This window comes from Neopsephotus bourkii, unplaced genomic scaffold (assembly GCF_033783945.1).
Source record: "Neopsephotus bourkii isolate Nb327-2 ecotype Australia unplaced genomic scaffold, CSIRO-AGI_Nbou_v1 NB_860, whole genome shotgun sequence".
NCBI lineage: Eukaryota > Metazoa > Chordata > Aves > Psittaciformes > Psittacidae > Neopsephotus > Neopsephotus bourkii.
Window position 1 is genome coordinate 63,030 of NW_026901356.1, and position 16,626 is coordinate 79,655.

At 38.7% G+C, this 16,626-nt stretch overlaps 1 protein-coding gene across 2 annotated transcripts in view; it reads left to right on the forward strand.

The window, feature by feature from the left end:
• Window positions 1-3,031: 3,031 nt before the first annotated feature.
• The window catches only part of ANO3 (anoctamin 3), a 207,369-nt gene continuing 193,774 nt past the window's right edge, over window positions 3,032-16,626 (forward strand). For both annotated transcript variants that reach the window (XM_061356554.1, XM_061356556.1), the window contains exon 1: window positions 3,032-3,248. In XM_061356554.1, the coding sequence (XP_061212538.1) occupies window positions 3,095-3,248 (154 nt within the window). In that variant the 5' untranslated portion in view covers window positions 3,032-3,094. The remainder of the gene's footprint in view (window positions 3,249-16,626) is intronic.

The following is a 16,626-nucleotide window of genomic DNA, read 5'->3' on the forward strand; positions in this document are numbered from 1 at the left end:
GTTTGGGGACACATATTTTCAAGTATGGCAAATATTTAGAAGTACGACAAAATTGAAAATTATTTTAAAATGCGAGTGTCTAATGACCTGATTTATTAAAAGCAATTATTCTTTACAGCTTTATAAAAGTAGTCAAATAGTTTAGACAGCTTGAAGGAACAGCAGGTTCTGGTGCTTTTGGTTTGGTTAGAAACATGTATGTGTGTCTTTTGGCACTGAAATGAACTTTTGAAAATTACTTATGTTCCATGATACATACAAAGATCTTGTTCAGCTATCTTGCAAGAAGTGACAGTCTTTGATAGTGCAGGGAGGAAAAAATAGAACAACTCAAAACTGCTTGACAAAGAAAAATGTATTAAACCAGCAAAATAGCTCAGGGGCACAGTTTTGACGCCTGTTTGAGGAGACAAGAAGAGGTACAAGGGGAAGCAGAGGTGCCAAATGAAGCAAGGCTTCAGCTGCTCCCAGGCTGGCTTAGCTCTGCAAGGTGAAAGCAGATACACTGTTAGGCCCTGCACCTCTGGTTTGCATTGGCAGGAGGGAAAGATCTATAGGCATCTTTCAGGTTTTTCCATTGCCAACTAACAATAAGTATAGATTATTCTGTATCAGACCTAGGAAATTTCTTTCCACCAAGTTGGAAGTTAAAGATGAATAAAAAATAATGCAATTCTTTATAATATGTTGCCAGCTTCTCCATCTTAAAAGATGGCCCTTACCCTTCAGCAGTTGTTGACAATTCAGGGGTTTTGCATGCACTATTTAATGTGTATAGAGAATAGAACAGTTTGGGGATGGTCTAAATTGCCAGGAACAGTACTCTCTCTTTTGTCATATGCATGAAATTAAGGAGGAAAAAAATCCCTTATACAAATGAAGAAATTGTCACAGACTGCCAAAGACTTAAAATGCCCTTGACTGACTTAAATATTCAGTTACACGGGAAACGTAACAGCAGCAATAGTAATAAGATACTTGATTTTTAAACTAAATCACATTGAGATTAATGTCATGTGAGAAACTTAAAATCTTCAGATAAGGATTTGTACAGGAGGTGAAATTGCTCACGTATCCAGGAAAAGTTACAAGAACCAAGACAAGGAAAGTATACAATTCTTGGGACACTGAAGAATGATTGTCCCTCTAAGCATTTGTAATGCTTTGTCTTTAGAGGATTAAGCTCCTGCTTCCTTTAGAAGTTTTGGTATACTGGATTTATTTAAGTAACAGCTCCATGTTTTGCACATTTATAAATAGGGAAGTGCAATTTAAACTATCGATGTTGTTAGAGATACGTTGTCAGGAGTGCTACCGCCTATAGAATTCCCCACAAGTTTATCAGTCTGCATTTTCATTTGGTGGATATTTCTTTCAGAAAGCGAAATCAGACTACTTCAGCCAACACTAAAGGCATAACTAGTCTTTATATTTTTAAAGGATGCAATGCAAGTCTGTTTTGATGCTAGTTCCTTTTCCTTTCTTGCTGTGTGCTGTGCTCAGTTTGCCTTCCAAACACTATACATTTGCTTGCTTTCCCTATTAGATAACCATTACTAAATTTTTTTGGAGTGTTGTGGCACTGTCACCAACCTTTTTCCTACTCCTGACATGCATTAATTGGAGTGAAATGAAAACTAGACACCTGCTAGATAGGATTTCTGGCCTCCTTGGAAAGTTTCTCCTGTGACTGATTTTTTTTTCGTGCAGTCCCCTTTCCATGTTGCTCTACTTATTAGCTTTAGCTTTGTTACTTCACTTGGGTTCCTTGCTGTGATTGAAACCTGTCTAGAAATTTCCTCCTATAAATTCACTTAGCCTAAGGAAGTGTCCCACTAGAACATTGCCTTTTATTTGTTAACAGGTAGTCCTTAGCTGATGATGTCCAGTGCCTCTACATGGCATCTCCACCTGCTCCCTGCTTGCATAGAGATTATTGCGGGTACCAGCAGCAGCTCAGTTTAAACCTGACTCACATGAGCAGAGGCAGCCCTGAGAATTCACTCCTATCAGGCTGAATTTAGTGTGTTTGGATTTTTTCTCTTTAGCAAAAGCTGCATGGCTTCATAGGCTTTTCTTGCATTATTTACATCTTTTTTTGGGCACTGAGCAAAGAGAAGCTAAGAAAGTGATAGGGTGCTAATAGCTGACAAATCACGATGTCATCTTTTCTCTAGCTAAGCCTTGGCAACTTTTTTGCTAAAATCTCTTCTGTGGCATGTTTTCATGAATGACAATTTATGCTTTATCAGCTCTGTGGCTGTGGCGTTTCCCACCATCGCCAGTGGGTGACTCCCTTGGTACTGCTTATTGTACTTGGCGGCTGGCTGGTGGGACAGAGCCTGGGGAGAAACGGGTCATTTTCTTGTCTCTCATTCTTTTGAGGTTTATTTGTATCTAAGGAAATAAAAAGCTCAAAAGCCTAAACCACTTTACTCAATATTACTAGCAGTGTTTTCCCTCAAAAGAAACTTCTTAGATTCAAGACTCTGAAATAATAAACGGAGAAACTGAGAACTATTCCTTGTTCTCAAGGAACAATGTAGCTTGTAGTCATTTATCTTGCTGCACACATCCCAGACAAAGAGCCGAGTGTTCCCTGAGGAAACAGAACTGTGGCACAAGTAACTTCCATGGTTCAGCTGCCAGGCTCTGCTGGGCTGGCATGAGGGATGTACTTGCTTCCATTGGTATTGCTTAGCCCCTCCCAGCTGGACCAGTGGGTAACAATGTGAATTAGTCTTAAAGTTAGTAAGTCCACAACTTAACAGACATACAGATGTCTCCACTTGTCCTTGTTATTTTTGTAGCAGCTACACAGAGGTGCCTTGCTGTCACTACAAGAACAGAAGAGCTTTTTAAAGTAATAGTTTTCTACCTTAGAAATGAGCTGCAATATTTAGCAAATGCCACCGAGCTGGAAGAACAGCTTCAGGGAAATACAGTTTCTCAGGCATTGACTTAAAATTTTTTGCACTATACAGTCAGGGGAAATTTTCAGGAGTGATTTTTCCCCAAACTGCAAGTTTGGGGAAGCTGAACTTAAAGTGGCTTCTTTTCTTCCGGTTTGTTTTTGTGCTAAGACTGTATTACAATGTCAGCTGTGATAATTGAACTGGATAAGCTTTCTTCAGACGAGATTGAGAGCAAAAAGGATTCCAAGTCAGATTTTAAAGAAGGCAAATTCAGTGATTTGTGTGCCGGTTATCATGCTTTTCAACTTCACTGCTCGCATTCTGCACCAGCTGGTAAGCATGCATTTATATAAACTATTTCCTCAAATCTGTCTGTTTACTCATGTAACATGTTGCAAGTAAACTGCAAGACCCAGTAATGAAAACAAAGGATTTGTTGCTGTCACATACAGGCATGCAGTATATGAAGTATTTTAAACTGTAGAAATAGGGTAGAACGTGTGTGTTTAAATAAAAATAGTGTCTCCTGAGCACCCTGGATGTAGAGAACTGCTGGAAGAAGAGCCCAGGAGACTGTTACCTTGGCACTACCTAGAAGATGAGTTTTCCATAGGACATGACATGGGTTTTATGCAAGTTAGAGCAATCCCAGCAGCTGCTCTGATACTTGACTTGGCAAAGTGTGAATATAAGGTATGCTCCCTAGTGCTTAACACTGTGGCTCCTTTTCTTTTTCACTGTTAGTTTTTAACCACATCAGGGCTTGTAAAGAGGGAACTGCGTATGCTATAAAATTACTTTTTCATGACCAGAAGGGTTCATGGATTTTTTCTATTTGTTGGCATGTGTTACATGTAGCTACAATAGGTCCTCAAAAATGTCAATGAAATAAGCATCAAAGAACTCTGATTTCTCTGAAAATTAATAGTCATAGAGAACACAGCATATAGCTGCCTTGGATTGACTAATATAAGCAAGGGTATATATATATATAACTATCTGCAGTTAATCAATGGCATCTGTTATGTCCTTAAAACCTTCTTAAGTATTGGATGGTCATTTACTTAGGAAACACCTTTCAAGAATGATTCCTCTGGTTTCTTGTGGACTTCATATGTATTTTGACCTGCATAAATCCCAAGGGATAATTTGTCTTTGATCATGTTTTCACTTGCTTATGATCTCTGGGACAAAACACAGGCAAGACAAATGGAGAATATCTGAATGTGACACTTTATCCTGTGACAGGACAACCAACCTGCAGTTGTTGAACTGCAACTTTCACTTGGCTAAATTAGGTGAATGTGTAAATAAAGCTTTGATGTTCTCAACTCTGTAACAAACTTTTGGAACATTTTTTACTTATAAATCAGTTTTTGCACATTTAAATGGCCAAATGGTTGGGATGTCATGCTACTTACTCTTTTGCAAGAAAAACATAACTTGTGCTTTCAGTAATAGAAACTTTCTGATTTTAGTTCCTGTAAAGCCTTCCCTAGGTTTTGTAAAGCAGAATTTTCTCAGGAAAAACACTTCTGAAAGTTTGTATTGTATGTTAGCAGGTTTTTGCAAGGTCAGGAATCAGGTGGCTGGCTGTTCCCCTGGAAACCTAGAACATAACTTTAAAAATAACCTCTCCTACCCCAAGGAAGTTCCATTAAAAAGTTGATGCCTGTGCTAGGTGATAAACTTTGCTACACACCAAAGTAACTTGTTCTAGTCTACCCAGCTGATAAAGAGTAAAATGAACTTTCAGCTTGAGCAACGTATTGTTTGTGGAACCACCCCATTCAGAGTTCTGCAGGAAAGAAATAATAAAAAAATCAAACCTCCTTGTTGGGATTCCTCCATTTGGAAAAATAATTATTTTCTTTTGGAAAGAATTACTATTTCCATGTATTTGTTGCAAACAGTTTGTTATGTCTAAAGCAGCAAAAATGCTAGCAAGCCTCTTTGACAATGTTTTGTCAGAGTTTGAGAATTTTATTGGTTTGTGGTTTTACATCATGGGAAGAAGCAAATAAATGATGATACATTGTCTTAGCATTTTGGGGCTTAGTATTTTGGGGGTTTAATGAATGATGAATTAAAGCAAATGTAATATCATATTTTGCCTTCTAAAATTCTTTGATATATGTATTTAGCAGTGTTTAAAGTTAGCAAGCCCTTTCTAGTTTCCAGTGTTGTGTTGGGTTGGCTGAAGTCTGAATGGAACAGTACAAACCAGATCTCTTTGGCTTCCACATGTCACTTCTTAAAAGGAACTTGTACTTGCTCAGTCATGGCTATTAAACATAAGCAGCTCAAAGTTATACTGTAATGGTAGGCACTACTTCTTCATGATCAGACTATTCCTCAACAATGTTGTTTGACAGGAAAATTAAAACTTTGAGCTATTGTAAGTAACTGAAACTTTGCTCTAAAAATTGAGGGTTGGTTGGTTGGTTGTTGGTTGGGTTTTTTTTTTCAGATAGCAATAGCAGTGTGAGAATCTTCAATGAAGTCAACATCCTACATCAAGGTGCTGCACCGACGTTTACTAGTGTTATCTCCTCTGCCCCATAGGACTCCACGCTCTGCCTTGGGAATCTTACATTTAGGCTTAATGCTTCTTTTTATTTCCAATGGGTTCATTTTCAGGATTTGAAGAATTCTCCTCAAATTATTCAAATCACCAAGCAATGGTAGTAAAAAGTACATAAGCTGTGAAAACTTAAGTGCTAATTGTGAACCTACAAAAAAAAAAAAAAGGCAGCAAAGAACATATCCTTCTATTCAACCTCATGTCCATGTAGTCTGTTATGAGAGACTGTTAAAAATCTATAATGCTGTGCTTGTACTATGACTTTCTGTATATAAAGCAGAGAATTCACTATAGACAGATTATCACTTAAGAAACGCTTCTTTTCTTGTAGAACTGATGTGTTAATTTTAAATATAACACCTAACATTGCAAATACAGAATTCTGAATACTCTTACAAAGTGGCGTCCTGAAATAGTCCACTCTCAGAATGGAAAATGGAATTGTTGCTGGGGCAGGAAATCATTAATCATATGTTAATTTTGTTCCTGCTTTAACCAAACCCTTTGCAATAGGACATAAATGTGAAATTGCTTCCCTACATCTCTTGTTAAATGAGAAAGAATGTTGCCATAAATAAGCTTAACTTTCTGTATATCACTTAATTTTCAATTCTGATGCAAGTACAAATCCTAAGGCTTATTTATTTGGGATCTGAAGATTCATATAATAGATTCATAGAAGCTAAGTTGGAAAAGACCTTTAAGATCATAGAGTTCAACCTTTATCCCAGGACTGCCAAGTCCATCACCAAACCATGTCACTAAGGGCATCTACATCCAGGGATGGTGATTCCACCACTTCCCTGGGCAGCCTGTTCCAATACCTGATCACCCTCTTGGTGAAGAAATATCTAGTATAAATCCCCCCGACACAGCTTGATGCCATTATATGTCAGAATATATTGCAGAGAGTAAAACCACTAGAACTGGAACAGTGGTGGTGTTGAATTAAAATTCTGTGCATGGAATACAGATTTTTTCCATGTAGAGTGTTACTGAAACCTTTATCACTTAGAATCATAGAATCTTAGAATCACAGAATAGTTAGGGTTGGAAAGGACCTTAAGATCATCAAGTTCCAACCCCCTGCCATGGGCAGGGACACCTCACACTAACAATGTCACCCAAGGCTCTGCCCAACCTGGCCTTGAACACCGCTAGTGATGGAGCATTCACAACTTCCCTGGGAAACCCATTCCAGTGCCTCACTACCCTCACAGTAAAGAAATTCCTCCTTATATCCAATCTAAAATTCCCCTGTTTAAGTTTTAACCCGTAACCCCTTGTCTTATCACTATAGTCCCTAGTGAAGAGTCCCTCCCAGCATCCTTATAGGCCCCCTTCAGTTACTGGAAGGCTGCTATGAGGTCTCCATGCAGCCTTCTCTTCTCATATGGGAGGTGCGCCAGTTCCCTGATCATCCTTGTAGCCTCCTCTGCACTTGTTCCAACAGTTCCATGTCCTTTCCATGTTCAGGACACCAGAACTGTACACAATATTTCAAGTGAGGTCTCATGAGAGCAGAGTAGAGGGGCAGGATCACCCCCTTCAACCTGCTGGTCATGCTCCTTTTGATGCAGCCCAGGATATGGCTGGAAGAATTTCCTTCAGTGCCTGGTGTGTCTGCTGTTCAGACTTCTCACTGGAAACAAAGCTAATCTCAGTATTGCAGCTGCAAATATTTGTGCAGATTTAAACCTTGTTATCCCTGATATATGCTGTTCTGCTCATGTCTTAATCTGGACATGGCTGAGAGTGTTCAACCTGCAATCATGTACTATCTCCTAATATTTGTTTTATAACAGTAAGACAAATGATAAACATATCTCCACCTAAATTTTCTAATATGTTCCTAGAGATGGTTTTGTCCTAGTCACAATCAGGAAAGAAGAAACCTCTTAAATATATATTTTAAAAAACAGTGCATGAGCCGTAAGTAAGGTCTTGGTAGCATAAGTGTGTGTGTGGGAGTCAGAGTACACCACTCAAACTTCTGAAATGAGGCATGCATTAAATTACATAGATTTGATGCTGTGGATTTTGGTAGAATAGTGCTGGGCTGGAGAAACAAATTTTTCTCCTTCTGCCTTCTTTGTGGTTCTTTTACTGAGGATTTTTTGGGGGCAGGGGTATGTGAAAGTTATTTTCCAGATAATAGTTTCTGTGTTTCAGAAGTTATTTTTGCTGCTGGTCTATTTATATATTAGAAACCCTCATATAGCACAGGGATGATATAAAAGGAACAAAATGCAGCATTAAAATTAGATCAACTAAAAAGGGTTAAAAATCGAACTACACATTCCTGCAAAATGCTTTGATCCATGTGGCACAGACACCACAGCCAGGCTTATGGGTTGCTCAGGGAAAAGGAAACAGGAGTTAGTGGGTAAAGATGATGTAACTGAGTAAATACTTTCAAGTATTTAGTATTTTGCCTTCAAGACCATCAGTGTAGTAAGCATGTATATATTGGTGGAAAAAACTGTATTTTTCTATTTTAGCAGGTCTTGAGGGGCAGAAGAGTCTTTAGGAATCAGAAGAGCAGGGGGGTAGTTTGTTGGGTTTCACCAACACAAACTAAAGTCCCTTCTGAGACATCAGCAAGAGTGGGGATTAAGAAGACAGGATGAGCAAAACTTGTCCTCATTTGCCACCAGAACAAGTATGACAAAAAAGACAAAAATCTAGTCATTTTCCTCACATCTGTCTGCCCCTCTTTTCCTTTCCAAGATGGCTATGTGAGAGGCAGCAGCAGAATGAGCCCTGAGCTGCTTGCTTTTGTCCTTCCCAGCAACCTCTCTAGACAACCTGTTACATTACCCCTCTGAAAAACTCAGGATGCACAGACATTTCCATGAGTGTTGCTTCACAGGAGAGTAAAATTGTGTGCTTTGTGACATCAGATGGAGCTAGAATGCAAAGTCGTGGAGCATTGTCTTAAAAAATAAGAGCATTTCCTTTACTGAAATGGAAATCTTTAACAGGCATTTTAGTGGGGGGTGGGAATCTGAAGTTATCTACATCTTGTACTTCAAATTTCTTTGATTGCAAAGACTTACGTGAACATCCCTTTAGTGAAGATATTTCTATCGTTCCTGAAACATAAAAATATTTCTGCTTACTGCAAATCTGTTAAACCCAAGTTTCTTAATTACAAATTTGCGAATACAGTTTAATTAGTAAATGAATTTTTCTCTTCACTTCAGTTTTGAGAAGTGCTTCAATCATGCTTGCATCTCAGCATCCTGGAAACTGAATAACTTGTAGCTTTGTGTGTAAATCTGTACCACACCACCAGTTTTCCATAATTACTTCCACTAGGATTAGATAATAAAAACAAGAAAGGAACAGACATAAACCACAGGAAATTAAGTGTAATGGTTGCAATCCAACAGAAGTCCCTGTCTTGCAGTGAGCTCTGAAAGAAGCTGTAGTGCAATGCAGAGTCAGGACTTGAAACACTTACACTAAAGGAATTTTTGAAACTGTGTTTACTTGAGGCAAAAAAAAAAAAATCTAACAAAGTCATCTTTGCACAAAGATTAGGTGCTATTTTTCTTTCTCCCTCTTCTATAATTCTCTCGTAAAACAAAAGGTTAGTTTTATGTTATTTCAAAACACAATTGAGACTTGGGTCAGGAAAATAAATATTCAGAAATAAACCTTTTACTTGTTATGCTATATCAAACCAATACTTAATTGAAAGTTATCAAAAATCATAATTAATTTTGCAGTAGAGCAGAAATATAAGTTATTATCAGTCTCCTAACCTCAATGAAGCAGAAATTTCTGATGGGTAACATTGTCTTGAATTCTAATTTTCCCTTGGATGCAGACTTTGCTATGTCCTAATCATCGTAAATAAAACACTGCCAATTTTGAAAATGAAGTGGGCAGCTTGTGTGGTGATTGCAGGTGGTGGGGGAAAGCAGGGAAAAGGTGTATGTTCATCTGCGGATGGAGAGTGGGATTCACGTAGTTTGTCTTGAGTCAAGCTGAGACGTTGGCATGGGCAAGGGTCAGTCCTTTTGTTCTTCAGTCTCAAGATGGTACTATAAGCTACCACTGGAAAATCTTTATCTCTCTTTGGTGCTGCTTTCTGTACCAAAATTTCATTAACAATACACAAAATAAGCCCATAGCTAATAAATAATTCAGTGATTGTGGTGCGGTCTAACATACTGAGGGATTCACCTCTGCCCCTGGGGGTCCTGGCTTCTATCCTTACATGGCTACAGGAAATGGAAACTGAGCTGGATATAGAAATTTAATTTTTCCCAGAGGCATAATTTCTCTTCTGTCCTCTTCCTTCTTCTAATGAGATATTTACTTTTGATGCAAGAGGGGTGTGGGTCAGCTAACTGAGTAAAGACACTAATGATTTATGATTGAGCATTTCTTTCCCAAGTTCCTTCAAGTAGTAATAGATGAAGTATGTCTACATAAAGAAAATGCTGCTCTCACAGATATTACCGAAACTTTCCCTGATAGGGGAGGTGAAGTCAATACTTGGAAAAGAGATCAATGGGGACATGGTAACTAAGGTCAAAAAATGGGAATAAGAGTCACTTTGTCTAGTAGAGTATAGCTTAGACCTCCAAAGCCTGAATGCAGCAATTAATCGCTTTTATCTTAGTTGATGGAAGAAGTGGGTCTGTGTGCTTTAGTCTCTTCTTGAATAAAGAGCATAAATTGCAAAGCAGGTCTCTAGTATAATACAGGTTGGAAGATGATTCAGTGTGAACGGGGAGGTTGCTGAATTATTACAGGTTTCTTAGAAACTTAAGTCTGGGGTTAGGTCTCTACATGCTATTATAACAGCATATTTTAAAAGAGCAAGTCTGAATGTCATAAGTATTATGAGTAGACTGACAGCCATATATCAGTGACTTAGGTAAACAAAGGATGCTCCTCTGGTAATGCAGAATAGCTGTATTGCATGTTTGAACACAGACGTTATTATAAGATCTGATGGCTGTGGCTAGATCGCATATAATCAGTAAACAAGTTATGTCAGTACATGATTTATAAGCTATTGTTTATGATTGATTGGGTTTTTTGTATGTGTATTAATAATATTTGACTTTCTGTTATGCCATCAAAAATTTATAGAAACTCTAGCAGCTTTTCTATATGTCTATGATATTTATACCAGTGTTTTAATATGACTTAAGTTAACCGAATTATAAAAATAAATCAGAGAAACTTCCTGAAAACACAATTTTAGCAATATTTGGAAGGGACATCATGGGAGAGAGAAAATTATACACAGAGTTATCTGTGCGGGCAGCTGAATGTTATAAATAGAAAGAGTTTTGAGTGGTGCTGGAAGAGACAAGTGTGTTTTTCCTGAAGTAAATGATAAGAAAGAATTTGGGTGCCTATTAGTCTCAATCCTAAAATGTGCTGGTTTGCTGGTAAAATAATAAATTGAGATGTTACCTGTAGGAGCTATGTATTTATATATGCAGAAGTCTTAGTAATTATTTAGACCTTTATCATCTTTGTGCTCCTGCCTTTGGAGAGCATGGTGAAGTCACTTAGATCCAAATACATGTCTCTTGCACCAGTATGATTATGCCAAATCTCTCTATATACTTCTCATGAAAAGAGTTAGCTTTGGGTTTCTGTTTTAATGCTTTAATAATTAATTGAACATATAAGATTACTATTTCTAAAATACAGTGTTCTTTTCTGTATCGAAATGAAATAGATAGTGCTTCAAAACAGCATCCTACATTACATCATGTACCATGAATCTTTGAAGCAAGCAATAACCTTCCTTATTCCGCTGCTATATTTCTATTCTGCTCTGTAATGTATTGTGCTATATGTAAATTTATGGTTTAGTCCACTACTAATATTAATTACTTCAGAATGTTGCTAACAAGAAAGTTAATAAAATGTTTAACAAATTTGGTTTGAACAAACAGGCTGATGTCTGTTGAAGATGAACTGTATCAGTCTTATTTGAGTCCTTAAGTGCAAGCTAATTTCTACAATGCCTTTTTCTTGCATATTTTGAAACAAAGAAGTTCTTGTACTTTTTTTTTTTTCCTTTGGAAAGGTAATTCTTTCTTACATTTATCTGCAAGGTTTTTTTCTTTTTTTCTGCTAGTAGCTTTAATTACTCTTTAATTTATTTGTTTTCTCACATTTTTTTCCTTCTCTGGTAAGGAATAACAGATCAACTATACTGTGCATGGCAGTGGGACTGTGAATAAGACATTAAAACTGATTTCTTACTTTACCTGATTTCTTTCCTTACCTAGGCATTGAAAAATGTCTAATTATCAGAATTCCATGAAGCTACTAAAAGAATTTGAGTCAGTCCCAGTGCAAAATTTTTCTCATGTTGTCTTGGTTTATCTTAGCCTTTTATATTCCAAACATTTTTATTTTGGCACTCTAAAGCTGCTCTCACACTCTTTCCATTCAAATTTTTTCAGTTCTGCAAGAAAAGATTATAAAATAGTCAAGGAAAACTCCTTTGTAGGGGTATTTGTTTACTCAACCTTTCCTTCACCCCAACAACATTTTGCTGAACCTGAACAAGGGAACTAATTAATTATTTAAGCGAACGACCATCAAAATCTCATGTTGCTATGTCATAGATTTGTGCTCCCCGTTCCTACAATCTGATTCTGTTTTGCCAAAGGCTAAGACATGCAAGGTCTGCACGCTCTCTCTGCTAGGATCCTCACTAAGGCAAGCTCTGTTAGTGCAACTTTAAAGAGACAACAATTAATGAATAGAGGTTCTTGCCCTGTATGCCTTGTCAAGCCAAACCATCTTGTTTCACTCAATGGCACCTCGACAGACTAAAGACTGGATTATGGCTAGCCTTTTGGAAAGTCAGTTTCTGGTGTACATCAGTCAAGAATATAATTGGATTCATCTGTGGGTTTCCTAAAAATGTCTTGAAAAATGCATGGACTCTGAAAGTTGTCTCTGAGAAAACAAAGAATGAGGGAAGGAGAACCCTAATTTTGCTTAGATGCTTGAGCTGGCTGCTCATTGTGGCTCTGAGGAGTGCCTGGTATGAGGTGCCAATTGTCATGGCTCACTTCTGTTGACAAAACTCAATGTTATTTTAGAAATAAAATAGTAGTAAAAATAGTAAGTGTATTCTGGGATAGTGCTGTTAGATTTTTTTTCTGTCAAAAAAAAAAAAAAGGACTGAGTCATTCATGATTAAAGAGCTGTATCTTTGTGTGCCCTTTTTACTTTTGTTTATAAAAACCCGAGGAGAACATAAATCTTCAGAACTCAAAGATGGTCAAAACTAAGTTGAATGAAGATTCTTCCAAATGTTGACATTTTATTCGCAAGAGTGATTTGGCCTTGCTCTGTAATTAACTTAACTAAATAATATAACAAACAAAGGATGTTTTTACATCTTTTTGCTTAATTTCTGAAAAATGCATTTTTGTATACACTTCTTACAGAGAGTATACTACTAGCTTGTTCACTCAGCTCAGGAAGGAAATAGCGAGGGCCATTCAAAGAAGTTTAAATAGATGTCCCATTTATAGACATTGTCATCCTGAAAATCCAAAAAGTTTGATACAATGCATTTTTGGCATGTTCTACTCTTAATAGTATCTGTTGCAGCAGAATTAAAGGTGATAATTTATTTTTAGAAAACCTTGTTTCCTAGTGTTGTAATTTTGATCTCCATATGCTATCCTTCTGATCTTTGCTTTGCTGGAAAAAAAAAAGCACACAGAGTTGGGAACTCTGGGATGGAACTGTTATGTTTTCTGTCCTTTGTAGGTCTTACAGTAATTTCCACACTGGCTCAGGTCAAAATTTACCATGTTTGGTATCCTGCTTCTGGCATCAGTCAGTATCTGCTATTTCAGAGGAAAGGAGAACAGGAAAGCATGTTGCTGGCCATGTTTTCAGTGCTGTCTCAAGGGCATCCTACCACTTGATCAGCCTAAGAAGCACTGAAGTCTTCCAGGAGGTATAGCACTCAGCTTGAGAAAAATCAGTTTTCAGTTTCACAAATGCAGAGTTTAGTCTCTGCTTTTAGCTAGCTGAAAACTGGGGCGAGGCATGCTTAAATGAGTCTGGAAGAAACTAAAAGATCCTCTGGAACTGATCATCTTTTAAACCTTCATAATTAGGATTAGGAATTTGCCTCCTAATCTTGTATTCATATTTTGGTACCAATGGTGATTCTCTTCTTTCTATGTAGCTCATGTTTTCCAAAGTTTCACAAGGTCTGTTATTGTCATTATACTTCATGACCAGAACATATTCTCTCTCTTTTGATTCACTCTCTGTAGAGCATTTGAAACAGTCTTCCTCTCTGCTCAAATTGCTAAATTTTTCTTTCTTGACCTTTGCACAAAGGTAACATTTTCATCTGTCCATCTACAATTCTGATTTTGTTTCATTTCACTTCTGACTTTTCACTTAACAGTGCATGTCTATTTTTTATTTTTAGCATCTGTTTTCTCACTCGTTCCCTTATAACTCTCACTTGTGCAGTGATGACTATTCCCAAGCATATCACACTTTAAACATGCATTTTCAGTTCTTTTCTTAAAACCAGTTGTTTAGTTTTTGGGTACTTCCAGTACCTTAACTTTTCTTACCCCACTCCTTTAATACTCTGACTTGTTTCTCATTAGTAGGACACTTTGTGACTTTCTCTGCTGGTTTCAACAGCATGATCCTACTGATGTTAATTATTTTTAACTATTCCTATTTCTTTCATGCTTTCCTTTGTTATCTTAATCTTCTATCTTAATCAAGCTCAGGAGTGTTGCATCCTGACTAGAAGGAGATGTGGCACAAGGTCAGGAGACCTCCATGGATGAATAAGGAACTGCTGAGGTATCTCAGACGTAAAAATGAAGATTATAAGAGGTGGAAGTGAGGACAAGCAGCCTGGAAGAATACAGGAACATTGTCCAGGAAGCTAGGGATCAGATCAGGAAAGCTAAGGCCCAGTTAGAACTGGCAAGGGATGTTAAAGATAACAGAAGAGGGCTTCAATAGGTATGCTGCAAACAAAAGACAAACTAAGGATAATGTGGGCCCTCTCCAGAAGCTGTCAGGAAAACTGGCTACCCTGGATTTGGAGAAGGCTGAGGTTCTTAATGACTTCTTTGCCTCAGTTTTCACTGACAAAGGCTCTGACTGCACCACCCAAGTGTTGGAAGGCAGACACAGGGACTGTGAGAACAAAGACCTTAGGCCCACTGTAGGAGAGGATCAGGTTCAAGACCACCTTAAGAACCTGAATGTGCATAAGTCCATGGGACCTGGTGAAATCCGTCCGCAGGTCCTGAAGGCAAATGAAGTCGCTAAGCTGCTGGCCATCATATTTGAAAAATCATGGCAGTCAGGTGAAGTTCCCAACAACTGGAAAAAGGGAAATATAACCCCCATTTTCAAGAAGGGGAAAATGGATGACCCGGGGAACTACAGACCAGTCAGTCTCACCTCTGTGCCTGGCAAAATCTTGGAGCAGATTCTCCTGGAAGGCATGCTAAGGTACATAAAAAAAACAACAAGGTGCTTGGTGACAGCCAGCATGGCTTCACTAAGGGGAAATCCTGCCTGACCAATTTGGTGGCCTTCTATGATGGGGCTATGGAACCGAGGTATAGGGGTAGAGCAGTTGATGTCATCTACCTGGACTTGTGCAAAGTGTTCGACGCTGATCCGCACCACATCCTTGTCTCTAAATTGGAGAGACATCAATTTGATGGATGGACCACATGGTGGATAAAGAATAGGCTGGATGGCCGCATGCAGACTTGTGGTCAATGGCTCAATGTCCAGCTGGAGTCCAGTAACGAGTGGTGTCCCTCAGAGATCAGTGTTGGGACCAGTCCTGTTCATTATCTTTGCTGGAGACATGGACAGTGGGATTGAGTGTGCCCTCAGCAAGTTTGCCGATGACACCAAGCTGTGTGGTTCGGTTGATATGCTGGAGGGAAGGAATGCCATCCAGAGGGATCTTGACACTCTTGTGAGGTGGGTTGATGCCGACCTCATGAAGTTTAACCAAGTGCAAGACCCTACACTTGGGTCGGAACAACCCCAGGCACAGCTACAGGCTGGGCAGAGAAGAGATTCAGAGCAGCCCTGCGGAGAAGGACTTGGGGTGCTGGTCAATGAGAAAATGAACATGAGCCGGCGTCAGTATGTGCTTCCAGCCCAGAGAGCCTGGGCTGCATCAAAAGGAGCGTGACCAGCAGATTGAAGGAGGTGATCCTGCCCCTCTACTCTGCTCTAGTGAGACCTCACTTGGAGTACTGTGGGCAGTTGTGGTGCCCTCATGTCCATAAAAAGGACATGGAGCCATTGGAGCAAGTCCAGAGGATGGCCACGAGGATGATCAGGGGACTGGAGCACCTCCCATATGAAGACAGGCTGAGAAAGTTGGGGCTGTTCATCCTGGAGAAGAGAAGGCTGCGTGGAGACCTCATGGCAGCCTTCCAGTATCTGAAGGGGGCCTACGAGGATGCCAGAGAGGGACTTTTCATTGTGGACTGTAGTGATAGGACAAGGTGGAATGGTTTTAAACTATGGAATTTCAGGTTAGATATAAAGAAGACATTCTTTACTGTGAGGGCGATGGAACACTGGAAAAGGTTGCCCAGAGAAGTGCACATCCCTGTCAGTGTTCAAGGCCAGGTTGGACAGAGCCTTGGGTGACATGGTCTAGTGTGAGACATCCCTGCCCATGTCAGGTGGGTTGGAACTGGATGATCTTAAGGTCCTTTCCAACCCAACCATTCTGTGATTCTATGATTCTTTCTTTCAAGAAAGAAGAGACTGTTAACCTTGCCATTTTCAAAGATATCTGCAAAATTGTATTTTTAAGATATACATTCTGTAAATAAGAGAACTAAAATAAGGAGAGGAAATTTGAAGCTGGTACTTCTAGGCACTTTCTGTGGATGCAGTTTTCATAACTAAACAAGATCTGATATGAGGTATACCATATATGTAAATTTGAATGCAGTAATAAGGAATATTCTCTGTTATTATTTAGGTAGTTTTGTCATAAAATGAGATGTGAGGAGTTTGAGGAGACTCATCTGAAAGAATCAAATGCTCAAGTTCCTTCTCATTTTGCACAGTGTGGTTCCACTCAGCGTT